Genomic DNA, 16,325 nt, shown 5'->3' on the forward strand with positions numbered 1-16,325 from the left:
TAATACACAATGACATCTTAAAGATGAAAAACTTTTTTCCACCAAGAGCAATATAAATCTATATTGGTAAACACTGAATATATGAATGAATAAATGCTGCATGACATTACTTAGATTTTTTTTTTTATTTTACAAAAAATAGTTGTGAAAAAAACACATCAAAAAGACAGTGTATTTCTAAATACATATTTCTGAAACCTGTTTAATGTTGCAGAAGCTCCAAAATCCCTTCTACAATATTTAGATCACTGACCTCTCCTAAAAAGTCCTATGTTTCTCCTTTAGTTTCGGATAAAGTCATTTATTTTTGCAAGTAGTGAGATTTTAGTTCATATTTCTGCGTTTATCTCAGTTTGACCTAGAACATGCAGCCTAAGATCAGATTGGCTGCCAGGTCTTGTCTATGGTCTGAATGTGCTCCTTGGCCTTCATGCGAAGAGCAGCAATACTGGTGCTCCTTTGGTCTAACTCTTCTAAGGGAAACTTGTCCACAAAGCTGCCCATGCACTGGTAGGGACCACTGCTTAGAGGCTGTATAGATGTCATTGGGGGTGCACTGTTGAGAAAGGTGTGGCCAGTGTATGGCGATTGAAGATTTTGAGATGGAGCTATAAATCCTGGCATGCTGTGCACGGTTGTAGCTGCAGATATGGGTGAAGTGAGCCATGGATCCAAGGGCAAAGAAGAGCTTAATGGCCCAATGTTTGTGGATAAAGGTGTTCTTGAAAATGATAGAAGTGGGGAGTCATGAAGTTTTGCTGAGGAGGACTCCAACTTTTCTTGTCGCCTCCATTTAGCCCTTCTGTTTTGGAACCAAACCTGTACCAGAAAACAAATAGGGATTTGTGAGGGATTGGAAGGCATCATTCTTAAACAAGTGGAGTGGCAGGTGTTATTGCGAAAGAGCGAGATATCTGCGGCATTAGGATGAGCGCAATTAGCGTTGCCGGGACCAGATCCCTGATAATGATGATTCCATTAACGGCTCGAAGTGTCTGCTAATTGGATAGAACAGTTTATGGATTAGGAGGGAGAGGGTGAAAAAGCACATAGGGTAATAATAGCTGAGGGGGACATGGAAACTGTTCAGCACTTGTGGCTTGGTGGGTTTGCAGCAGGTATTTTCCTCAAATGGAAACCAGTTGTCAAATCATGCTGTGCATACTTCAGTGGGGGGTGTGATGGTATAAGGGAGTAAAAATGTGTGTTCAGGTTATTTGTTCAGCAGCAAATCTTTTTTTGTCTTTACTTTTAACATGGTATTCAACTATAGCAACTAGGCTGCAACCCCGCTCTGGTGGCAGCATATCTGTTTAAAATTTTCACAGAACAAGACTTGTCCGAGATTACAGTGATTAGAATACAAATTTGGTTAAACTGACCTAGACTTGCATGGGACTTCTGCCATATCCCGATGGCTGTCGTTTTAGGCAAGTCTTTGGCAATGAAGGTGCCATGAAAATTTTACGATATCTTGCAACAGGAGCATGACTGGAGTTATGCTTAAATAAAGTATGCACATAATATAGACCCTGGTAGCAATTTTTTGCGCAGTTTGCAGGCTGTTTTGCAACAATTCAAAGCAAACTATATAGTATATATCAATTATAAATTTCCATGTGGTGTATTTTTTTTATTGCAAAGTGATAATTTAAATGTAATAGGTTATCCCAAAATACAAAGTTATCCACTATCTATAGTCTACAGGGCTTCCAAGGGCTACAGGGCTTGCATCTTGGGATAACCTCTTTAATGCCTTAAAAAAGCAAGAAAAGTGTTTCCAGATTAATGATAGCAAACTATATTTCTAATGGTAGTGTCAAAAATTGCACATGGCCTAAAAAAGTAATGTATGGGGAGATACTTATAGCTAATGTTTGGTTAGCTTTCTATTACTCTTAATTTCTCATGCACTTAGGTTTTAAATGATCCCATTCAGTCCCTCATTCATGATCTTGCATCTGTCTCACCTGTACACGAACTTCTGGAAGGCTGACTTTCATGGCCAGTTCTTCCCGGCTGTATACATCTGGGTAGTGGGAACGTTCAAATGCTCTTTCTAACTCATGAAGTTGGTAAGTGGTAAAAGTTGTACGGTTTCTGCGATGCTTTTTCTTGGGAAGTTCATCTTCTTCCCCTTCTTGTGGACATGACGTTGGGGTGTTGTCATCTCTTAGGTCACACAGGTCCCCTTCACATTTGTCTAAAAACATCCTTAATCCTATAAAACAAGGCCACAAAACATTGCTAGATATGACCACCAATTTCTGTATGAAACAATTCTTGTGATTCACACCCTCAATTAATATTCTGGATATCTGCAGTGTCATTAGATTTTCATCTACACTGCACGTGTAGTTGAGTTTCTACTTTATTTTGCAAAACCACCTAAATTATTATTATTATTTTTAAATTTCAAAAATACGCAACTATAATATATATTTTTTTTAACTCCAAGCAGGTCAATTCAAATGAATACAAATTGTAATATTGATATATTAGTATTACTAGACATTACCCTGTAGTAAACATTAGAGAAAATAATAAAATGCATAGATTCAACAGAATATCACGCATAGTCCCCTACGCTGTGTCCCCAATGTGAGGTAGGATGGGGATACTGACAAGGGGACCACTCATACTGCTGTTAGCTCATGGTATGCCAGCTAAGCTTCTTATCTGAAGATCTGCTCTACAGTTGAGGGATTAGCAGGGTTTCTGTCTTGTTACAACTTTGCATACAACAACATAGGTGATTTCCAGAAGGAGACACCTCAGAAGAGATCAGATGGATCAAACAATATAAGATTGTGCTGGCTGCCGAAATGGTGTCAAACTTCAGTGTTGTGTAGGCCAAGCTTATTCCTTGGATGTAAGAAAGAATGTGCTAAGATGTGCTCTTAGCTACCATATCTAATACTGGTGTATCTATATATGTTTAGCCACAGTGATAAATCACGTACAGATAACAAGAAACATTTTCATGTCTAAATGTTTGGTTTAGACAGACCTAACTATTGTGCTACCACTTGTGTTCATACCACTTGTAGGCTTAAAAAAATCAAAGAGGAGAAAACAGGTACACAGTTAAGGCTGGTTTCATGCAACCATATTTTAGTACTCATGTCTTAGGAGCAATACCAAAAGCTCCCATGGTTCTCTTAAACTGAAATGTATTCAGTTGAACCATGGGAGGTCTGGGAATGGTAGCCATAATACATGAATGCAACAACTTTAGCAGAAATTACAGGTGAAACTCGAAAATTTGGAATATCATGCAAAGTTCATTTATTTCAGTAATGTAATTTAAAAGGTTAAACTAATATATGAGAGACTCATTACAGGCAAAGCAAGATAGTTCAAGTCATGATTTGTCATAATTGTGATGATTCTGGCTTACAGCTCATGAAAACCCCAAAGCCCCCCCCCATTACTATCATTTGGGGAGCCATGTCATCTGCTGGTGTTGGTCCACTGTGCTTCATTAAGTCCAGGGTCAACGCATCCTTCTACCAGGAGATTTTGGAGCACTTCATGTTTCCTTTCCTTTTAAGTTGCATTAATGAAATACATTGGACTTTTGCACAATATTCAAATTTTTCGAGTGTCACCTGTGTAGGTGGCAGTAGAGTGATAAAACTTTTATATACATTTTTTATACTACATAGAAAGAGTAACTAGATGTAACTTGTAAGCACATGATTTCCAGTCCACAATTATTTTCCTTTCCTGAAATTTTGTAATATTGTCCTACGCAAAGAAATTTTAGGAGGTACATAATAGAATCCACAGAAATTATACTTAAAACTTTCTGCATTAACATTTACATTGTCTACAAAAATTCCACCATACATTATGCTGATTTACTTCCTTAGAACTGGGAGCTATTGACCATAGCCTTTTTCTTTCATTTGTATGTGTACCAAACCCACATGTCATGAATTTCCATGGCAGATGCTACAGTTCTCAGAGGGAATTATGTTTCACTAACATTGTACTAAAGATTTACTCTACACTCATATAAGGGCTTGCTTTTTAGGTCAAAACATACAATACCCCCGATTCCAGTAGAGTTATCTTTATATGATTTTGTATAGCAATATTTGCATAAATATGTTCAATTTACATCCTCTCACAGTCCCCATATACAAGCGAACTGCCAAGAGGCCTTCAGTTGGGAAAATCGAGGGTAATGGGGGCATTCTAGCGTAAAAGTAAACCATCAATCCTATTACTTCTGATACAGGGGGTTTCCAATTAGGAAATATGTTTAATTCTCACAAAACATCCAGTAAGGTATGTAACATATATATACTGACACCTGTCATATTTACCTGTTTTAGTTGGCTACTGTTGTATTGCTCTTCTGCTTCAACGGGTTAGATTACCTGGCAACGTCTTCTCTTGCTGCACTTAACTGGTAGCAAACAAACGGATCAGTCCCAAAATAAGATCCAAGCTTTGGAGACTTATGTGGTGGTGGCTGGGAAGGGGGGCCAGCTTCAGTCAGTGATGAAGACTGCAAAGGAGAGGGAATCTTGGTGAAATCTTCACAGATGTCCACAAGACTGAAGGAAGATTCAGCAGCCGTAGGGGGATTACTTGACTTTATTAAAGGGTCACCTCCCCCTTCTAATGATGATTGGCACTGCCCAAGGGATGTAGGGAGAAGTGCAAAGGGAGGGAAGTTTTCTTTTATTGATTCGTAGAGCTGGTATCCAGATTCACTAGTGTTTCAATGTATTAAAAAAAAAAAGTATTGATTTAATAGACCATGGTTGGAAATACAGGATTGAAATAATAAATCCATTATAAAAATCCAAAATTGTTCACTGAAAGTTTTCTATTATACTGCGCTTTATAAGTGAGATGTAGACATACATTCACATAATTTTTGCTATTGCACTCCTTATGGCAAATAATACATATTTGTAATATACTTTGTTTAAAAAAATGAAGTTTTCTATGTTTTATTTGTGCTTAAAAAAGCTCAAGAGCACATTTTCCCCCATCTCATACACAGACTTTGGACCAAAGCCCAAACACAGGAAGTGCAGCCTGGAGTGCTGAGGGGGGTTTGTCCAGCCTCATCCAATCATAGCTCCTCTCACACTTAACACACACCCCCTCAGCCTTACAGTGAGAATTAAAAATATTCTTAAAAGTCTCCCATTTAGTGTCAGTATTTTAGTTTTTGAGGACATTATCCCATTTTATATTGTTAAGGGCTTCTCTGAGTTGATCAAACTTTGCCTTCCTAAAGTTCATTGTTTTTGTGGTGCTTTGAGAGTTTCCCTTGTTGCAGAACAAGTTGTCATGTAATATATTATGATCACTATTAGAGCTGGGCAGTATGACCAAAAATGTATATAACTATTTTTGTAAGTTATGGCGGTTCCAGAGTATTTAACGGTATTTTCAACCCCCCCAATCATGTGACCCGTGCGCACTGCTTCTTCCCCCATGGTTTATCAGCCCAGCGCTGCACTGTCCCCACATCGGGGAACTAATCATATGTGACCCGCGAGCGCTGCTTCTCTCCCCCCCTAAATAATTATCAGCCGATGCGCTGTACTGTACTATTCTTGTGCCCGGGCTGCAAAAATTAACAAAATAAACTTTCACTCACCTTCCTACGTTCCCCTGTTGCTCCAGTACCGACCTCGCGGTCCTCTTGCTGCTTCCTGGGAATGGGAACGTCACAGAGCCGTCAGCGGATCACCGGCTGCAGCGATGTCCCACTTCGGCCGGTGATAGGCTGAGCCCATTGTCATGTAAGGAGCCGGCCAGCTTCTTACATGACTACATTTTGTCAGAATGAACTTGAGTAAGTCAAAATCCTTCTGGGAAAACGTCTTGTGGACAGATGAGATCAAGACTGAGCTTTTTGGTACATCATTCTACTGTTTGCCGAAAATGGACTGAACGAATTTTAAGTCGCACTTTACAGCCCAGTGTCAAAAAGCTGGGTTTGCATCTGAGATCTTGGGTCTTCGGGCAGGATAATGACCACAAACATACCTCAAAAAGCACCCAGAAATAGATGGCAACAAAGCGCTGGGGAGTTCTGAAGTGGCCAGCAATGAGTCCAGATCTAAATCCAATCAACACCTGTGGAGATATCTTAAAATTGCTGTTGGGAAAAGGCACCCTTCCAATAAGAGAGACCTGGAGCAGTTTGCAAAGGAAGAGTGGTCCAACATTCCGGCTGAGAGGTGTAAGAAGCTTATTGATGGTTATAGGAAGTGACTGATTTCAGTTATTTTTCCAAAGTGTGTGCAACAAAATATTAAGTTAAGGGTGCCAATAATTTTGTCCAGCCCATTTTTGGAGTTTGGTGTGACATTATGCCCAATATGCTTTTTTTCCTCCCTTTTTTTGGTTTATTTTCAAAACAGAGCAACAGCTTCTGCAGAATAAGCCAAGCGCTTTTACGTATGTCACAAACTTTCAAATGTGCGTAAGAGCTAAGAGTGGGTAAGAGCCAATTCTCTCGAGGTGATATAGGGTCCCAACTCTACGACATAAGATATATCCACAGACATCTAATCTATACTGGCACTGCGGGCAGGGAGAGGACACTATAACCAACATATGGTGGAGCTGTCCTCTCATTCATGGTTTTTGAATGAGGTGACCAGTTATGAGATGGATCATGCCCCGGCCCTCTACTTCTCCATTTTAGTCATGAGTGAGGAAACAATATTGCACTCTTTCATAGCTTGAAATTCCTGGATTGTGGAAATCTACTTGCTCCCCATCTATTACAGAGTGGTTAATTGAAATAGGCTACATACACCATATGGAAGAGTTACGAGTGATGCATACACGCTGTTCTGATAAACACGATGTGCTATAGCACCATGGGTAGAATTTACATATTCAGATTTTTATAGGACACTTATAGACCCCTGTTTACACTTGTACCTATCTCTTTGGAAGTGACCCTCTTCACTTGTTTTTTCTTCTTTCTCTTCTCTTTTCTGTTCTTTCAGGTTAACTCCTAGCTCCTACTACTAGCTAGACTAAGGCTGCATTCACACCTCGTTTTCAGCCTACGGTTGCCGGATCTAGCTGGGGGAGGGGAAAATCGGGCGCTCCCGTGCCCCAGCCGGACCGGCGCTGAAATCCATTTACTTTGGTGACTCTGGTCAGCTAATTTTTGACCCGTATCCGGTTTTGTGACCGGACCTAAAACCGTAGTATACTACAGTTTTACGTCCGGTCAGGAAACCGGATATGGGTCATTAAAGTAAATAGATCTCAGCGCCGGTCGGGCTGGGGTATGGGAGCGCCTGGTTTTCCCCTCCCCCAGCCTGATCCGGCAACCGTAGGCTTTAAAAGAGATGTGAATGCAGCTTATTACAATCCAGAGGAAGGATTGGAAAGATGCTTAGATGGCCATTTAAACATTGTGTTCAACAATTTCATTTTAGATAGCTATGGCTACTATTCTTAGGCTAAGTTTCCACAAGGGAGGATAAGTGTAAGTTCTTCCCTTATATCTCCTATTCCTTTTGAATACACTTCTGGCTTTTGCTCAAATACCGCAGTGGCAGTATTCCAAAAAACTGCCAGAAAAAAACCCAAGTGGAAACTTAGCCTTATAGTTTTGTACTTTAAGATAGTGTTTATAGTTTTTAGAGAAGTATCAGCTTTCTAAAAAAAAAAGTTTGATGCCCACAGAACACAAGTCCATACATGCAAAAAAGTTGTAGTTTACATGTTCAGTGTTACAAAGAGCCACGTTTCAGCAGCCTCACACTTACAGGGGTACTCTGCCCCTAGACATCTTATCCCCTATGCAAAGGATATGGGATACGATGTCTGATCCAGTGGCGTAACGGAGGACCCCACAGCTCCCACAATGCGGGGGGGCATCTAGCTAGGGGCCCCCAGCAGCAGCGCAGGGCCGACACTAGCCTAAGGCAGCAAAGGAAAACTCCCCCCTCCCCTCCCTCCAGAAGATAAAGTTAGTGGCGATGTACCTGTACAGTAGCAGGGAACATGAATGGGGTCACTCCGAAGATCACATCCCCGCGGGTCACACACTGCTAATAAGCAGTAAGCTGTAGATACACCAGTAAGTTGTTTGGGGCACTATATGGTACAGGGTCAATATGACAACTTGGGGGGTGTCACGGGGTCTTATAAGTGAGGGGCACATGACAGGGGGCCATTATAAGTGACGGGCACATGACAGGGAAGCATTATATGTGAGGGGCACATGACATGGGGGCCCCCTGTCATGTGCCTCTTACATATAATGCCCTCTTGCTGTGCCCCTCACATATAATGCCCCATGTGCTGTGCCCTTGACATACAGTGTCCCCTGAAGGGGCAAGACAGGGGAGACATTATATATAAGGAGAACATGACAGGGGCATTATATGTGAGGGGCACAGCACAAGGGGGGATTATATGTTAGGGGCACAGGACAAAGGGCATTATTATTATGTGGGGGGGGGCACAGGATGGGTCATAATTATTATTATATGTAAGGGACACAGAGTGTTTTGCATATCAGAGGTATAGTGTATATTATAAGGAATTTCTGGGGTGATACGGTTTTTATGGGCCACAATACGTTACGGTATTGTATTCAGAGGATGCACTGCACGGCAAGGTTATATTTAGACGGCGCAGTGTGTGGTAGTATTATATTCAGAGGGTGCAGTGTGTGGCCGTATTATATTCAGAGGGTGCAGTGTGTGGCAGTATTATATTCAGAAGGTGCAGTGTGTGGTATTTACTTATGTTGTAAAACATCTATAATTGTATTATTTTATCTATGCTATGTATTGTACACTACAGTGACATTTAAAAAAGCAAATGTAAGTATTACTTTCAAATGCTCTTTATACATCCATAGAAAATGCCTATGCTGGGGCATATCAGTATGGGTGGGGTTCATTGGCATAGGTGTGGCATACCTTGTGGGGGAGGAGCTTAGGGGCCTTCTCAGTAGGTCTCACAGGGGGCCCTCAAATTTATTATTACCCCACTGGGCTGATCACAGGGGTACTACCGCTGGGAACCCCCGCTATCTCTCCTGCAGACTCCGTGTTATCTGTGACAGCCCCGCACCCCCTCACATAGAATTGTATTGAGGGGGCAGGAATGTGACGTCACGATACTCCGGTCCCTGTATCGCCCATCATCAGGCATGTTGCGAAGTTCGCTCCATGCAGCAGAACCTCCCAGCAGGTCCTTACAGTAAGGGCATGCTGGGAATTGTAGTCATGCTGCATGGGCGGGCGGGAGATGTGCAGGCGGGTGGCAAGCTTGTCACCCGCTCACACATCTCCCACACGCGCATCACGACTACAACTCCCAGCATGCCCTTACATTAAGGACATGCTGGAAGTTGTAATCATGTAGCACGGGTAGGCGGAAGATGTACGGGCTGGTGACAAGCTTGTCACCCACCCGCACTTCTCCCACCGCGCAAAACTACTACAACTCCCAGCATGCCCTTACAGTAGGGGAATGCTTGGAGTTGAAGTCGTGCCACAGGGGCAGGTGACGAGCTTGTCACCGGCCCCCACATCCTCCGCCTGCGCAGCATGACTACAACTCCCAGCATGTCCTTACTGTAAGGACATGCTGGGAGTTGTAGTCATGCGGCATGGGTGAGTGATAAGGTTGTCATCTGCTCCCACCGCATGACTGCAATTCCCAGCATGCCCTTACAGTAAGGGCATGTTGGAAGTTGTAGTCATGGGGCGGGTGACAAGCACATCTCCCGGCCGCCCGTGTGTCACGCAACTACAACTCCCAGCAGGTTCTTACTGTAATGGCATGTTGGGAGTTGTACTCGTACGGCACGGGTGGCAGGAGATGGGCGACCGGGTGAAAAGCTTCCCTGGCTTGCTTGTTACCCGCCTGCACTTCTCCCGCCAGCCTACCATTGCATGACTACAACTCCCAGCATGTCCTTACAGTGAGGACATACTGGGAGTTGTGCGGCAGGTGGGAGATGTCTGGACGGTTGACAATAAATGTACTTACCTATTTTCCATGTTTTTCTTTTTACTTCTCATTTCAGATCAGTGTATCCTGTGGACTACTTCGGATTCAGTGGACTACGTCGATGACCCGCATTTTTTTTTCTTTTTTTTATGTTAATAAAATTGTTAACAAGGGCATGTTGAGGAGTATTTTTTGGAATAAAAGTTTGTTAAACATGTATTTTTGTTTTTTATTTACTTGACAGGCTTAGTAGTGGAAGCTGTCTTAGACGGAGTCCATTACTAAACCTGGGCTTAGCGTTAGCCCCAAAAACAGCTAGCACTAAACCCCAATTATTACTCACTGCCAAAAATGGCACTCCTGGGCCTAAGCGGTAACAGGCTGGTGTTATTTAGGCTGGGGAAGGCCAGTAACAATGGTCCTCGCCCACCCTGGTAACATCAGGCTGCTGCTTGGTTTGTGTTTGGCTGAGAATGAAAATAGGAGGAACCCTATGCACATAGGAGGAACCCTATCTCGCACATTTTTTTTTATCACAGCTGTGACTTGAGATGGGGGTTACAAAATGGTGTTCTGAAGTAATTTACAGTTTTTTGTTAATGCTGCTGAAACATTTTTTTTTTTCTTATGTGAGCCAAAGTTATCATCCCCCTGTGATAGTATGATAAATATGTCACACATAAGCAAAACTATAGCAAAAAAAAAAAAAGACTACAGAACTCGCTTACCAAAGCAACAATGATAAATGTCCCCCATATATAGCAAAAAAAAAAAAAGACTACAGAACTCGCTTACCAAAGCAACAATGATAAATGTCCCCCATAGTGATGCGATAAATAAAAAGAAGAAAGCATCCCGACTACTGAAACAAGAAAGTAGTGGGGAGGAACTAAATAATTGTAAGATAAAGTATACATTTTGTAAGAAACAAATAAAATTATCAAATATTTGGGGCGTGGCTTGCTATGGAAGAGTGAAGACACACGTTCTTGGAGCTCCAGACCTGCACTCTCAACAATAGTTATTATTTGTTATTGAATGTGGAAAACTGCTAAAAAAAAATAAAAAACAGAAAAAAAGGCTCTTGTCTGTCCTTTTTCTCTGCATAGAGTCCTTGGATCCTATTACACTCGGTCGCAGCTTCTCCCGAGATGGCCACGACAGGTCTCATCCAGTGATGCCTGTCGGCTCTTCTTCTCCATAGCCCTTCTCTTCTATGGATCTGAGGGATGGGCACCTTGTCAGAGTGTTACTATCCTTTCTCGCTGCTGCCTGGATGTTCGTCATCACCTGTCTTCTCACCTACTGTGTTGGCCTCGGCTGTTGCTCCTGGTCTGCACGCTCTGCAAGATGGCTACTGTGATTGCACTTTAGAATGGTCTGCAGCCCCTATCTGACGCAGGTAGTGTTATTGATAAATAAAATGAAGATCATTCTTCTAAAATGGTGGTTACATCCTGTACTACACCCTGTGTGACCTTTCTGCTTGGCACAGAAAATATGATGCAATGTTTACGTAAAGTAGTCTGCTAACCAATTAGAATGCTTACACAATGTGCTACTCCCTACTGAAAGATATATCTTGTGTGTACGCAATACAATAAACCAGAGAACTGCTTTGACACAATGAGAGAGTCAGCATGTGTTTTCTCCATGCAGGTATTATTTAATTTGGAGCAGGACATCAACCTAGAGCGGACACTTGGAATGCAACCAAAACAGTAGATTGCCTGCACTCAGTGTCCCCGGCCCGCATTGCCTCTTCTACTGTGCCCCTGCCAGTATATGAGTCTCCAGGCTTTGAAGACCCACCTCTATTGTCCTCCCACCATACTATCTATGCCTGATGAAGCTGCTTTCCCGCAGCGAAACGCGTTGCATCTTGGGACCTAAACTACCTTGCTTTTACCTGGTCTCCTTCCGTTTGTATCCTGCGCAACATGGAGCCGGCGTTGTCCCTGAAGCCAGACCGACTGATCTCCATTGCCTAGCCGGAGGGCTGTGGATACCTTACCCTTTGATGCGTTTATCATTGTTGTGTATGTGGCTACACAACCATCTTTGGTGAGCGGTTTTCTCATTTTATTTTCACATTGAGGATCCCCCTATTGGAGAGCTCTACTACTGCCATGGGTGACTCTTCACTCTCTATGAGGACCGACCAGTCACACAGTCTTCGCTCCCCGATCTTATCACTGCCAACCAAAGACAGTGGTGAAATGTAAGCAAACATTTACTCAAATATGCACAGATATCTTGACTTTATCTACCTTGAGAACCTTAATCAGGGTAATATTATTCACCTTTACAGTCTGACAGAATTAGTAGGCCCTGATGGACTGCATTCTGTACTGCTCACCATCTTTGATGACTTGCTGGAAAACTCTCCTGATGCCCACATAAAGTTGGGCAGAGTTCATAGGGCCCTCTTCATCTGGATGACCAACGCCTGTGGGATGCGATTTGTCAGATGCACCTTTATGCTATGAAAGAAGACATCCTTCGCAAGGCCCACTTGCGTAATCAGATCTTCTACAAAGCTATTCAGATTCAGTTAATCCTGGACAACTTTGTGGCAAAACCCTCTTTATTTTTGCTTACTTGCTTGTCTAAGTTATTGACTTATTGCCACATTTATAGATGCAGAATTTAGTGAATTGCATTAAAATGTTGTCATTGGGAATAGAACATGGTAATGGATTTATCCTGCGACTTTTGTGGATTTGTCACAGATTTTGTCACACTATTTAAAACACTACATAAATGTATACAAGTTGAAAGCATGTGTACACAACAACTGTTCTGAGGTATTTTCTGTATGGAACAAATTTAGCAAGATCGTACAACAGCAGAAACCACCACAAACAATGCTGTGCACCTACACTTATTTCACAGCCAGGCAATGATAAAATGCCCCCATAGTCTATAAGATTAAAGAGAGGAAACACTGAGGGTATTGCTATTTTGTTTGGCTGATGTATCGTCATAGCAGCCCTTACTATCTTTTATATATTTTATGATCTGTCAGGATTCAAATTTGTTTCTTTTCAGTAAGAAATGATCATTTCAAATTTTGTTGCACTTAAAAAGGTTCCTAAGGCAAAGTTCACTTGCAGCAGAAATGTCCTCTGAGAAAATGGCAACATTTTAAATTGATTCTCCTCTTTGCATTGTGTGGTGGCCCAGTACTGTAGTTGTTGCCTTGTACCCTTGCTGCCCTGTCAGGCAGCCTCCCTGCAGTGCCCCCCCCCCCCCCAATGCATCTGTTCTATCTGTTCTGCTGTAATTGTATACTATTCCCTATGTTATGTATATAAGAATGTTGTATCTTTAAGAAAGGTTAACATGTGATCATCAGTTGTCATGTGAGTTGTCATGTGATTGTTACCCAGGAGGTATCAGTGACCAGATGACTTGAGGGTGACCAATGGGATCCTGCCAGAGTCTCCTCCATAAAAGCCCTGGGAGGAGTCTCTTCTCTCTCTCTTAGTTCCTGAGTCTTTGCTGAGGTGCAGTTGAGCCTAAGAGTGTGTCTGGACTCATAGGAGGCCTCAAGTCAAGTCTGCAGCCACAAGCTACAAGTCTAGAAGCCACAAGTCTATTGAAAGCTATTCAGCACTTTCTCGGCTTTGCCAATTGTTATCGGCAGTTTATTCCTGATTAATACACCTTGGTAGCCCCAATTGTCTCTCTCACCAAGAAGACTTCCAATCCTAAGGTTTGGACTACAGAGGCTGAAGAAGCTTTCAAACAGCTCCAGTTTTATCTAGACCCGATCCAGGCCAGCCATTTCTTTTGGAGGTGGATGCTTCTTCAGTTGGAGCTGGCGCAGTTTTGATGCAAAAGACTTCTAAGGGACCAATTGTAACCTGTTTTTTTTTCTCTAATACCTTCTCTCCTGTGGAGAAAAATGAATGATACCATTGGAGATTGCGAGCTCTTGGCAATTAATTTGGCTTTGGAAGTATGGGGTCATCTCTTTGAGGATTCTGTACATCGGGTTACTATTTATTCTGACCACAAGAACTTGCTCTATCTACAGACTGCCCATCGTCTCAACCATCAGCAGGCCCATTGGTTGGTTCTTCTCTAGATTTGATTTCTTAATTCACTTCCGTCCAGCAGAGAAGAATTTACAAGAATTTTCAATCTAGATCCTCTTATGTTCTTGACCAGGAATCTTGTCCTCAACATATTATTCCTCCTGAACGTCTCATCTCTGCAGCACCAGCAACTCTTCAGCACCTGCCTCCCGAAAAGGCTTACGTATCTCCTCGTTTAAGACTCCAAGTCTTGAAGTGGGGTCACTGCTCTCTTCTGGCTGGTAATTCCGGTATTCGTAAGTCCTTGCAGCTCATCTCCAGACAGTATTGGTGGCCTACTTTGAAACAGGATGTCATTGATTTTGTCCATTCCTGTTCAGTCTGTGCCCGGGACATGACCCCTCGTTCCAAACCTACGGGTCTTCTACAGCCTTTGCCATTTCCAGAGCTTCCCTGGACCGATATTGCTATGGACTTTATCACTGACCTTCCTTCTTCTGGCGGCAATACGGTCATCTGTGTTGTAGTGGACTGATTCTCTAAAATGGCTCATTTTGTGCCACTGCCTGGACTTCCATCTGCACCCCAGCTTGCTAAGCTTTTACTATGTCACATCTTCCACTTACACGGATTGCCTTCACATATTGTATCCGACAGTGGAGTCCAATTCGTCTTTAAGTTCTGGCGGGCCCTCTGCTCTCGTCATCAAGTTAAGTTGGATTTTTCCTCAGCTTATCACCCACAATCCAATGGACAGGTCAAAAGGGTGGACCAGGTCTTAGGAGACTATCTTCGCCATTTCATTTCTGCTCATTAAGACAACTGGGTCGATTTACTTCCCTGGGCAGAATTTTCGTACAATCATAGAGATTCCGAACCCACTGGGACGTCACCTTTCTTTGTGGTCTATGGACTTCATCCTCGACCTCCTCTTCCCTTGTCTTCTTCCTCTGGAGTAAATATGGTTGATGAGCAAGTACTTAACTTCTCCACCATCTGGCAGAAGACTCTTCACTCCCTTTTTCTTACCACTAAAACAAGACAGCGCTCCGTAGTGTGATAGCGTTTAGGTGACCAGAATAGATAAAATACATGTAACGAAGTGTAACTATGGAAAAGAGTGATGTTAAGGGTGCCTGCAGCCGCTCCACGTCAACTTCAAATATAAAAGCACAAATTTCTCCACCGTAGTGACAGGATTGAGAGTCTCTGGACACAGATTGAAAGGGAGCTCAAGTTTATTCACCCATGATGCAACGTGTTTCACAGTAAAACTGCTTCATCAGGCATACCCGTTGAGTACAACTAGACAATATATAGGGCCCCTGGAGTTAACCTTTCAAGCTGCCAGCTGGTGATACGCTGACGGCTCTGTGACATCATCGTCCCCAGGAATCCGCAAGAAGACCGCAGCGGAGAACCGTGAGGCTGGTACCGGAGCAAAGGGGGAACGTAGGAAGGTGAGTTAAAATTTATTTTGTTTATTTTTGCAGCCCGGGCACAGGATTATGTAAAATTAATGCACTACAGATGTCCTTTAAAGGGACCATGCGCCCCACATATATCAACTCAGATATATAGAATAGATAAATAGAATGCATCAATGGTACAATAAAAACAATATAAAAAAGATATACCGTATTTATCGGCGTATAACACGCATTTTTTAGGTTTAAATTTTCAGCCTAAAGTCTATCTGCGTGTTATACGCCGATAAGCCGCTGCATTTCAATCATTTAAAGCGGGCGCTTTAAATCAATGTACTGCAGCAGCTTTTGCAGGTCCAGTGCTTCTCTGCCCCTGCCTATCCTGGGATCCAGAGACTGCCGGGGCGGCTGCCCCATCACCTCCCCCATCCCCCCCCCCCCCGGTTTTTCTGACCCCGCAGAAGCCCCCAGGAAAGGCAGGAGGAGAGAGGCCGTCGCTTCTCTCCCCCTGCCTTTCCTGGGGTCTAGAGCCCTGCTGCCACCGCTTCTCTCCCCCTGGCTATCGGCACCGCTGCCCCATTGCCTCCCCCATCCCCGGTTTTATGTTTACCTGTTGCCGGGGTCGGGTCCGCGCTGCTTCTGGCTCCGTTCCGCGGTGCTTCTGGCTCCGGTGTGGCGACTATGCGTTGTTGCTATGCGCTGTGAGGCGCAATGACGAGTGACGCGACATCACTCATCATTACGTAGCGCAGCGCATAGCAACGACGCATAGACGCCACACTGGTGCCGGAAGCACAGCGGACCGGAGCCAGAAGCAGCGTGGACCCGACTCCGGCAACAGGAAATCATAAAACCGGGGATGGGGGAGGCAATGGGGCAGCGG

General features: G+C 43.2%; 1 protein-coding gene across 1 annotated transcript; it reads right to left on the minus strand.

Moving 5' to 3' along the window:
• Window positions 1-378: 378 nt before the first annotated feature.
• Window positions 379-2,213, minus strand: RAX2 (retina and anterior neural fold homeobox 2). Its single transcript, XM_056573668.1, has 2 exons — window positions 1,971-2,213; window positions 379-819 (listed from the first exon to the last, which is right to left on the minus strand). Exons 1-2 carry the CDS (start codon window positions 2,211-2,213, stop codon window positions 379-381), a joined length of 684 nt encoding a protein of 227 aa, XP_056429643.1.
• Between the last annotated feature and the right edge of the window lie 14,112 nt (window positions 2,214-16,325).

The sequence above is a fragment of the Hyla sarda genome, chromosome 1 (assembly GCF_029499605.1).
Source record: "Hyla sarda isolate aHylSar1 chromosome 1, aHylSar1.hap1, whole genome shotgun sequence".
Classification (NCBI taxonomy): Eukaryota; Metazoa; Chordata; class Amphibia; order Anura; family Hylidae; genus Hyla; species Hyla sarda.

Excerpts from the sequence above, each read along its gene's own strand:
- RAX2 (XM_056573668.1), bottom strand. The coding sequence starts at position 2,213 with ATGTTTTTAGACAAATGTGAAGGGGACCTGTGTGACCTAAGAGATGAC. Across the intron at positions 820-1,970 it reads TTCCAGAAGTTCGTGTACAG|GTTTGGTTCCAAAACAGAAG; the intron begins GTGAGACAGATG and ends TTTCTGGTACAG.